Source organism: Salvelinus sp. IW2-2015, unplaced genomic scaffold (genome assembly GCF_002910315.2).
Source record: "Salvelinus sp. IW2-2015 unplaced genomic scaffold, ASM291031v2 Un_scaffold1877, whole genome shotgun sequence".
Classification (NCBI taxonomy): Eukaryota; Metazoa; Chordata; class Actinopteri; order Salmoniformes; family Salmonidae; genus Salvelinus; species Salvelinus sp. IW2-2015.
In genome coordinates, this window is record NW_019943240.1 from 8676 (window position 1) to 20348 (window position 11673).

An 11673-nucleotide genomic window follows, 5' to 3' on the forward strand; every position below is an offset into this window, starting at 1 on the left:
GATTGAATCTTTCGCAACTTCTGACATTTTCTTTACCGAAGCCAGAAAAACAGCCGCTAAGGCGTTACAAAAATAGCGTCTAGTTACACGATTGGAGCCCCGATTTGAAATACCGACTTGCTTGCCTTGAAAAGCAGAAGCAGTAGGGGCTCAGAATTTACTAATAGAAAACATTGTTTTCTGTAAAATGGGGAAAGGCCGTCAACAACGCGCAGTTGCTTTGCTCGAAATAAAAACACAGGTAGTGCATTCTAGTAAAACTGCCTGTAACTCAAGTTCCATACTGAATAAACCCTTCTCCGGCATCTTTGACAAAAGCAGAGAAGTAGGACGGAAGTTTCCTAATCCAATATAATTTTCTGGTCAAACTCTTTGCGTTTAATGTCCCAAATGTAGTTGTTTTGAAATTAATGAATCTGCTAACCTTCTACATTTTGACCGAAGCCAGAAAAACACGACCGAGGCCTTACAAAAATAGCTCCTATTACCAGACTTGTAGCCCGCAGATGAAATCCCAGACCTTGTCTGCTTCGAAAAGCCAGAAGGAGTTAGGCGTAGATTTTACTATAGCAAAACCATTGTTTTCTGCGTAAAATGATGGGAAAGGGTCAAAACGGCAATTTCGTTTTAAAGTGTTGGTACGAGCAAATGGTACAAATACAGCATAAAGAAAGCTCTCACTTACATTCAACTAACACTGACATTTTTTACCTAATGCAACATGGATAAAACAAATCACAGGGAACGCCGCACAAAAAGAATCACGGATGTTCTACAATGATGTAATTTTTACTCGTTGAGTTTATGCAGCAGTTATACACGACATTGAGCCGCCGGGAATTTAGAAAATACATACCGATATATATGATCTTCTGAGTCTAATTTGCACAACAGACATATGCAGAAAACTGAGCTGGTGAAGCTAGGTGTAAACTAAATTAGCCTATGATATAGAAATCTATGAAGATAGCCTTTACATACTATATATAGGATATAGAAAGTCTCACATGATCTGTCAACATAGCGGAAAATTATCCTCTTACACATTATCGTCATCTCTCTCTTCCTCGCTTAGAGGCCACTATGTGAGGCCTGACAGGTGTGTATTGCTGTGGTCATCGTCAGCCGGCCTCCCAGGTCAACTTGGCGGATGTAGTGAGTCCCATAGGTGTCTATGAGCCGGCGGTACTGGGCCTTGGAAGTCTTAGAGTGTGAGCCCAGACGATCAATGTCCTTCCGGAACTCATCACTGAGAGTTGGAGTGTTTGGCGTGCGATAACTGGAACACAGGAATTAGCATATCAGATGTGAATTAAAATACGACACAGAGACGACCTTGATCTACAATTGGTTGACCCTTTCTCAGCCTATAGCACACAGAAGCAATGGTCATTTCAACATTTTGGTGGGTGTCGCGGTAACAGCAGGTCACATACAGAAAAACCACTTAAACTTGAATGTGTAACAAATCGGAACCCCAAAGATCAGATTCATTGTGTTTTTTGTTGTTGTTGCAGTTCACACATTGGGGAAAAGATCAGATATATGTATCTGATATGCCCAGACATCGGAACTGAGGTGACTGTGTGAACAAAGCCTTTATGAAATGAAGAACCTTATGGAAAATTCACATGATTTCACATGGGAAAATTCCACATTTTGCGCAACTTTTATTTTCAGATACAATTTCACATGTGAAATCATGTGAAACCGTGTGTTTTTGGAACACTTCAGATGTGGAGTTTTACACATAACCTTTCACATGTGGATTCACATTTTCACGAGATGCCCTGTTAGTCACTATGAAACACAAACAGATCTTTTAACATAATGTTTTCAACTTACAAAAAAAATGAAAATATTCAGACCCCTTGATTTTTTCCATTTCCATTACAACCTTATTCTAAAATTGATKAAATTGTTTTAAACACAATAGCCCATAATGACAAAGCAAAAACTGTTTTTTAGACATGTTGGCAAATGTATACAAAAAAAAACTGAAATATCACAGTTACATATATATTCAGACCCTTTACTCAGTACTTTGNTATTCAGACCCTTTACTCAGTACTTTGTTGGATCACCTTTGGTAGTGATTACAGGAGTCTTCTTGGGTATGACACTACAAGCTTGGCACACCTGTATTTGGAGAGTTTCTCCCATTCTTCTCTGCAGATCTTCTCAAGCTCTGTCAGGTTGAATGGGGAGCGTTGATGCACAGCTATATTCAGGTCTTGCCAGAGATGTTTGATCGGGTTCAAGTCTGGGCTCTGGCTGGGCCACTCAAGGGCATTTAGAGACTTTTCCTGAAGCCACTCCTTGGCTGTGTGCTTAGGGTCGTAGTCCTGTTGGAAGGTGAACCTTCACCCCAGTCTGAGGTCCTGGGCGCTCTAGATTAGGTTTTCATCAAGGATTGCTCTGTACTTTGCTCCGTTCATCTTTCCCTCGATCCTGACTAGTCTCCAAGTCCCTGCCACTGAAAAACATCCCCACAGCATGATGCTGCCACCACCATGCTTCACCATAGGGATGGTGCCACGTTTCCTCCAGACGTGACACCAGTCATTCAGGCTAAAGAGTTCAATCTTGATTTCATTAGACCAGAGAATCTTGTTTCTCATGGTTTGAGAAAACTTAGGTTCCTTTTGTCAAACTCCAAACGGGCTGTCATGTGCCTTTTACTGAGGAGTGGCTTCGGTCTGGCCACTACCATTCTGGAAATATATCTTATATTCTCAGCACAGTAAATTATCCGTTTTTTTCCAGGGACGCAAGGACGTTTTTTTGGGATGTTCTCAGAACATTTTGTCATGTTCCCCTGGAGGTACTGCCTAGTTCCTGGTTTGTTCCAGGGATGTCCCCGAGGACGTTTTTAAGACGTCCTTGGGATGCTGTTGAATGGTCCCCTGGAGGTTTTTGTGTAGCTCAAATGTTGTCATTTTTACATTTTGCATCCCCATGTTGTAAAAAAAAAAATCACATGAAATCATGTTGTTTTCACATTTTGTTTRGTTTTTTTGTGTCACATGTGATCACATAAGATCACATGTGAAATGTTGCATCTGTAAGGGAAGCGCTATAAAAGTTGAACAAATAATTATTGTTATTTTTACCTGTAGTGACGGCAGCGGAGATTCTGTGAGAAGAAAGAGTGGCAGTCCTCTTTGGTCTTGGTTGTGGCAAAGATGGCTACATCAGACTGGGACCCTCCCATCTCTATGCTAGCGCCCACATCCTTCTCCACACTCACACTCACCGGTCCCACAGGTACGCTTACAGACACCTTCGCCTCATTACTCAAACCCCCCTTCCATTTTGTAGAGATCTCGTTGGTAGTGGACTGTGCCAGGTTACTGGAGGAGAGAAGAGGAGAGGATAGGTGAGGAGAGGAGAGCGGAGGAGAGATGTTTACTGTCCAATGTCCATCAAGTAAACAGTCAGAAACTATCCTACTCACCTGACAGAGGCATGAGAGTGGCTGGAGATATCCTCAGTACAGTGGCTGTAGGGCCTCCAGTCTACAACAGACAGGGGAATTTTCTGCAGCTCGTTCCCCTCTAGGGGGTTACTACACAGTGTACAGGTTTTACTGGGGGACAGGTAGGTCTTCAGGTCTATCAGGTAGGCCCCTTTACGTTTCAGGGTCACCACGTCAAACCCCTCCCCTGCCAGGTTGTGACCGGGGACAAATGGGGCGGAGTCACARAGGGATTGGCTGGCAGTACGACAGGTGAGGGCGGAGTCCAGTTGAGAAAGGAGAAGGAGAAGAGGAAGGGAGAAGAGGGGAGGGGCTGATAAGGGCATTACTGAACTAAAGGGAGGGAGGTGAGGGAGTAGAGAGAGAGAGAGAAAAAAGAGGAGAGCGAGTATGAGAGGAGTGGGGAAGAAAATGGCAGAGACAGAAGGGATGAGAGAAAGTGAGAGGTGTGGGGAGAGAGAAGGAGAAAGAGGCTGTTTAAACTCCATGATGTGAAGCACTTTGTGACTTGAAATGAAAGCGCTATATACAGTGCATTCGGAAAGTAATCAGACCCCTTGACTTTTTCCACAATTTGTTACGTTACAGCCTCTTTCCAAAATTGATTAAATAAAACAATTCTCATCAATACCCTGTAATGACAAAGCAGCCCTTGCTCCTACATCGCTGGCATCAGTGTACAAAGCAAATGGACGATGGAAATCCGGAGCAGCTAGCACCGGTGCAGAGACAAAAAGGGTTCCAGCAAACCGAAAGGGAGATGAAGGATGTCCCCGAGGACAAGGTAGAAGGTAGGAAAAGTCATCAGGAGTGACAAATGCAGGACATTTTTGGCACGTTCGGAGAGACCTGCAAATATCCCTTCTGCATATTGAACTTGCTAGCGTACTTAGCAGCACCAACACCKTCATCGACCCTGGGCAAAGGGTATGAGTCCGACTCAGTAATGGCATTGAGTTTCCGAAAATCGGAACAAAACCACAGAGAAGGTAAACAAAATAAAAACCAACACCAAACTTAAGGTAAACAAAATATAAACCCACACCAAACTTAAGGTAAACAAAATAAAAACCAACACCAAACTTAAGGTAAACAAAATATAAACCCACACCAAACTTAAGGTAAACAAAATAAAACCCACACCAAACTTAAGGTAAACAAAATATAAACCCACACCAAACTTAAGGTAAACAAAATAAAACCCCACACCAAACTTAAGGTAAACAAAATAAAACCCACACCAAACATAAAAAGGAAGCAAACCAAAAAGTGGAGCAAAACGAAAACAGGGAAGAAATAGGGAGAGCCAACTAAAGGTTAACCCTCTGCATCTCTCAAGCCAACTAAAGGTTAACCCTCCGCATCTCTCAAGCCAACTAAAGGTTAACCTGTTTGGGCTGCAGGGGCAGTATTGAGTAGATGGATAAAATGTGCCCATTTCAAACGGCCTCGTACTCAATTCTTGCTCGTACAATATGCATATTATTATTACTATTGGATAGAAAACACTCTCTAGTTTCTAAAACCGTTTGAATTCATGTCTGTGAGTAAAACAGAACTCATTTGCAGCACACTCCTGACCAGGAATGGAAAGTCTGAAATCGATGCTCTGTTCTAGGCCTGCCTTTAAATGGGCATGATATGTATTAGTATACATGCACGTCATACACCTTCCACTAGATGTCAAGAGGAAGTGAGAGAAGAAATGGAGTGTTTATCTTGTCTGAGGTGGAATAAATCCTCTTGGCATGACAAGTCACCCATTCCTGTTTCTGGAAGGCGCGAGGATGGACCTGGAATTGCCTTCTGAAAAGCTGTCGTTATAGGCGACTACTATCTCCGGCTTTGATTTTATTTGATAAATGTGACCATATCATCGAAAGTATGTTTTTTTCAATATAGTTTTATTAGATTATTAAAATTTATTCGGGACGTTAGGCGTGTTGCGTTGTGTGACTTGTTCAGGAAGGAGAGCTCGCGCCACTGGCCAGTGTGTGCTTGCTAATTCAGAGGGAAAAAGGACGTTCTAAATCCAAACAACGACTGTTCTGGACAAAAGACCCCTTGTACAACATTCTGATGGAAGCGTCATCAAAAGTAGGACCCATTTATGATGCTATTCATAATACTGTCGAACTGTTACTATTAGTTTTGCGCCCAGGTTTTGGCCACTCTCTCGCCCTAACGTAAGCTATTTGTAATGAAGATATTTTTAGAATTCTAACACGCATCGATGCATTAAGAACTAGTGTATCTATCATTTCCAATACAACATGTCTTTTTAGTAAAGATTATGAATTTTATTTGGTCAGAATAGGTGAGGGTCGTAAACACACCCGACAATCTGGGAAAATATGCTACGTTAGCACAATGTATAACCACTGATATCAGCTCTAAATATGCACATTTTCCAACAAACCATATATGTATAGTGTAATATGATGTTAGAGGACTGTCATCTGATGAAGTTTATGAAGTTTATGAACGTTAGTGAAATAATTAAATCTTTTGCTGGTTTATTAGCTATCGCTACCGTTTGCCGTAATCAATGCTTTGTGTTGTTAGCTATTGTAGTAAGCTAATATAACGCTATATTGTGTTTTCGCTGTAAAACACTTAAAAAATCGGAAATATTGGCTGTATTCACAAGATCTTTGTCTTTCATTTGCTATACACCATGTATTTTTCAGAAATTTTATGATGAGTATTTAGTATTTCACGTTGTGTCTGTAATTACTCTGGCTGCTTCGGTGCTTTTTGTGACGGTAGCTGTGATGGTAGCTGCAATGTAAAACTGATTTATACCTGAAATATGCACATTTTTCGAACAAAACATAGATTTATTGTATAACATGTTATAAAGACTGTCATCTGATGAAGTTGTTTCTTTTAGTTTGGTTGGTTCTAGGTTAGTTTGGTTGGTTTTGTGCCTGCTACCTTGCTGGTGAAAAATGTCTGTGCTTTTTTCTATTTGTGGTAGCTAACTAAAATATACGTGGTGTTTCCCTGTAAAACATTAAAAATCGGACATGTTGGCTGGATTCACAAAGATGTGTATCTTTCATTAGCTCTATTGGACTTGGTAATGTGTGAAAGTTAAATATTTAAAAAAAATATCTTTTGAATTTCGCGCCCTGCACTTGAAGTGGCTGTTGTCATAGGTGTACCGACGCCGGGCTGCAGCCATAAGAAGTTACCCCTCCGCATCTCTCAAGCCAACTAAAGGTTAACCCTCCACATCTCTCAAGCCAACTAAAGGTTAACCCTCCACTCTCTCAAGCCAACTAAAGGTTAACCCTCGCATCTCTCCAAGCCAACTAAAGGTTAACCCTCCACATCTCTCAAGCCAACTAAAGGTAACCCTCCGCATCTCTCAAGCCAACTAAAGGTTAACCCTCCGCATCTCCCAAGCCAACTAAAGGTTAACCCTCCACATCTCTCAAGCCAACTAAAGGTTAACCCTCCACATCTCTCAAGCCAACTAAAGGTTAACCCTCCACATCTCTCAAGCCTACTGAAGCACTGGGCCAGCCGCTCTTCAATATCACCTGTGCCAGGACAGTTGAAAAACCTTGTGACAACAAATGACAATCCAGCACAGGTGTAACACCTCTGACCAACGAGATGACAAGCCAGCACAGTTGAAAAAACCTTCTGACCAACGAGATGGACAGCCAGCACAGGTGTAACACTTAATAACAAGGTGACACCAATCGGTGCGCCCGACGTGCCAACGTCCAACCTCTAAATATACATGGAAAACCGAAGCCTGTAAATGCTAGCAAGCTAGTTTCATCATATTACCTCATGAACACAATACACTAAATACATGAAATCCTGACACCACAAAACATAATTTACAGTATGTGACTAATATTTATACAAGTAAGGTACAAGGTTTTCAGAGTTACAATCTCCTTTTAGTGAGTTTATACATTTAAAAGTGAACTCCACTCCACTTTTTCATTAGCCCACTGTTGTAAAATTAGCCCACTGTTGTAAAATATAAGGAAACAACCACCAAGCCACTGCCTGTTCACCCGCTATCATCCAGGAGGCAGGGTCAGTACTGGTGCATCAAACCTGGGACCCGAGAGACTGAAAAACAGCTTCAATCTCAAGGCCATCAGACTGTTAAAAAGCCATCAGTAGCACCTTAGAGGCGGCTGCTCTATATACATAGACTTGAAATCACTGGCCACTTTAATAATGAACACTGGCCACTTTAATAATGGAACACTGGCCACTTTAATAATGAACACTGGTCACTTAATAAGGGGAACACTGGCCACTTTATAATGGAACACTGGTCACTTTAATAATGGAACACTGGTCACTTTAATAATGGAACACTGGTCACTTTAATAATGGAACACTGGTCACTTTAATAATGGAACACTGGTCACTTTAAAAATGGAACACTGGTCATTTTAAAAATGGAACACTGGTCACTTTAATAATGGAACACTGGTCACTTTAATAATGTTTACGTATCTCATTTCATATACTGTATTCTATTCTACTGTATCTTAGTCTATGCCGCTCTGACATTGGTATTCTTAATTCCATTCCTTTACTTTGGATTTGTGTTGAATTGTTGTGAAATTGTTAGATATTACTTGTTAGATATTACTTGTTAGATATTACTGCACTGTTGGAGCTAGAAACACAAGCATTTCTCCACACCTGCAATAACACCTGTTAATTAAACACGTATATATGTGACCAATACAATTTGATTTGATCTGTCAGCTCCTTTTGCGTAGACTGTGTAGACCCCTGTATCTGACTCAAGAGCTTCCACAGTAAACACTGTAATGATAATCTCTCAGTGAAAGCTCCCCGGTCCCGGTCCCCTCCCCATCGAACAACAAATATTATTTTCTACAAAAATTATTTCCTACTTTACTTCTGGTCATTCATGTATTTTATAAATGTATTGTTTTGAGCTTACAGCACCTGGCATTCCCAGGTGGTCTCCCATCAATGTGCTAACCAGGCCCGACCCTGCTCAGCCACCGAGATCAGACGAGATCAGACGAGGTCAGACGTGTTCAGGGTGGTATGACCACAAGTGTATTTTCTACCCCATTTTCTCCCTGAATTACGACCTTGTCTCACCGCTGTGTGGGGGGGTGAGTGTGTGAGTATTTAATCACTCATTCATGTATTTATTCACTCATTCATGTATTTAATATCTCATTCATGTATTGAATCATTCATTCCCGTATTTAATAACTCAATCACTTGTTCATTAACCCTTCAGTATTCTGTAAGTGTATGTTTTTTTTTGTGATAGGTGTGTGTCAGAGTGTGTGTATTTAGTATAAAGGCTTTCCAGAACCTATGTTTTCCCCTGAGATGCTGTTTGTCTGTCGACACACAACCATTGTTTGTGCGTGTAAATGTGCATGTAATTCTGTGTGTTTAAATATACTGCGTGGGTATGTGGCCATTAGCCTGTGTGGGCGTTGTGTGACCTTGAGTTTGTGTGTCCTTGTGGATTTCAACAGTCCCACGAGTTCATTGGCAAGAAAATCTTATCTCCTTACTCTTGGCAGAAGTCCAAAAAACAGACTTTCTGCTGGTCTTATTTATACCTTCTCCACAGGATGTCTCCAGAATTACAGAATAACAATTATATTATTAGTATTATTACTTACAGAGTCTCATTATTATTAATTATCATTGGGATTACATAGTCTTCTCAACAACACACACACCAGAATTGTTGAACCAAAAGACAATGATTAGGTGAAACATTTAGCGTTTTACCATTATCCTGACAATTGCCACTGCCAAACCTTTGTTTGGTTAATAGGCTAGTGACAATTTAAAAGTTACAACATCCTGAAGATTTTGGATTGAATTGAAATACACAACTATGATATGAAAAAACACAATTTAAGTCGGAAATCTGTCGGAAATCTGACAAAGATTCTTCTGAATCTAAACCTTGTCGTTAAAGCCTTTAAATCCGCTCACCTGTTTGAATTGGTGTGAGTGGTTCTTCAGTTTGTCCTCAGATCTGGAGTCAGTGATGAAGTCTGTCTCTGCCTCCACTCTGTCTGTCTGCTTCTCTCTACAACCTGTTTGAATTGGTGTGAGTGGTTCTTCAGTTTGTCCTCAGATCTGGAGTCAGTGATGAAGTCTGTCTNTTCTTCAGTTTGTCCTCAGATCTGGAGTCAGTGATGAAGTCTGTCTCTCCCTCCTCTCTGTCTGTCTGCTTCTCTCTACAACCTGTTTGAATTGGTGAAAGGGGTTCTTCAGATTGTCCTCAGATCTGGAGTCAGTGATGAAGTCTGTCTCTCCCTCCTCTCTGCCTGTCTGTTTTTCTCTACAACCAGGGATGGTCTTTAACACAGAACAGCTGACTTTCTGACTATGACAAACTTTCCCGGAAAACGTTCCTAAAGCTAGAGTCCTTTAACCCTTCACACTGTTGGAAATTGGCCTATAATAATAGAGCTAAATTTAAATGTTTTTTACAGAATAATAATGAAAGTAAATGCATGACCAATCAAAAGGGAACAGTTGGAGATTATGGGAAAATGATTAAACTAAAGGTGAGGACAAAACCGTTAAGACTGAATCCAAACATTACGCTGTTGATTTTATGTGCATTTTACCTTTACATTTACTTTTCACCACATTTTTATGCTAACTAAATCTAAAAATACTCTGGATACATTCAGTAACATGATAAGAATATTCCTGGAATGTCATCAATTATTTGAAAGTGTTTTCTATGCCAGCATGGCTGGCTAAGTTACAAAATACGACCTTACAGTGTTAGTCTTTCACAAGGAAATTCAGAGAAACTGATCGTAATTTCTGTGTACATACAGTCTTAGAAGAAAAGGTGCTATCTAGAACCTAAAAACGTTCTTCGGCTGTCCCCATTGGAGAACCCTTTGAAGAACCCTTTTTTAGTTCCAGGTAGAACTCTTTCCCCAGAGGGTTTTACATGGAACCCAAGAGAGTTCAAATCAAAAATCAAATCAAATTGTATTGGTCACATACACATGTTATTGCTTGTGTTCCAAGCTCAAACAGTGCAGTAGTATCTAACAATTCACAACAATACACACAAATCTAAATGGAAAAGAATGGAATTAAGAAATATATCAAATATATCAATATTAGATTGAGCAATGTCAGAGTGGCATTGACTAAAATACAGTTGAATAGAATAGTGTATACAAATGAGATGAATAAAGCAGTATGTAAACATTATTAAAGTGACTAGTGTTCCATTATTAAAGTGACCAGTGATTCCAAGTCTATGTAGATAAGGCATTAGCCTCTAAAGTGCAGGGTTGCATAATCATGTGGGAGTTGGCTAGTGATGGCCTGATGATAGAAGTTGTTTTTCAGTCTCTCGGTCCCTGCTTTGATGCACCATCCCCCCCTTCCCCCCCAACCCCTGTTTTACGCTGCTGCTACTCTCTGTTTATCATATATGCAGAGTCACTTTAACTATACATTCATGTACATATTACCTCAATTATCCCGACTAACCGGTGCCTGTATATATCCTCACTACCGTTATTTTTCACTGTCTTTTTACTGTTGTTTTTATATCTTTACTTATCTATTGTTCACCTAGTACTCTCTCTCTACTGTTATAGCCTCGCTACTGTTATAGCCTCGCTACTGTTATAGCCTCGCTACGTGTATATAGCCTCGCTACTGTATATAGCCTCGCTACGGTATATAGCCTCACTAACTAGTTATAGCCTCGCTACTGATATAGGCCTCACTACTGGTAATATAGTCCTTCTCTACTGTATATAGCCTCTCTACTTATATAGCCTCACACTGTATATAGCCTCGCCTACTGTTATAGCCTCGTACTGTATATAGCCTCACTACTGTATATAGCCTCTCTTACTGTATATAGCCTCACTACGTGTATATAGCTCGCTACTTTTATTTTTCACTGTCTTTTTTTACTGTTGTTCTTTATTTCTTTACTTATCTAGTGTTCACATAATACCTATTTTTAACTAAAAATTGCACTGTGCGTTAGTAGTAAAGCATTTCACTGTAAGTCTACACCTTTGTATTCGGCGCACTTGACAAACAAACGTTGATGTGATATTTATGTATATATAACATTCAGACAGAGGGAAATCCGTTAGGCAGAGAGAGGAAGAGGGAGGACGCAGGCTTTAGGATCTCCCCTGTTTTAA

At 40.4% G+C, this 11673-nt stretch overlaps 1 protein-coding gene across 1 annotated transcript; it reads right to left on the reverse strand.

Annotated features, from left to right (window-relative positions):
* Positions 1–1071: 1071 nt before the first annotated feature.
* LOC112072278 (perforin-1-like) lies at positions 1072–9635 on the reverse strand. Its single transcript, XM_024139684.2, has 4 exons — positions 9464–9635; positions 3458–3811; positions 3114–3353; positions 1072–1279 (listed from the first exon to the last, which is right to left on the reverse strand). Exons 2-4 carry the CDS (start codon positions 3802–3804, stop codon positions 1072–1074), a joined length of 795 nt encoding a protein of 264 aa, XP_023995452.1. The 5' UTR covers positions 3805–3811; positions 9464–9635.
* Positions 9636–11673: the final 2038 nt, after the last annotated feature.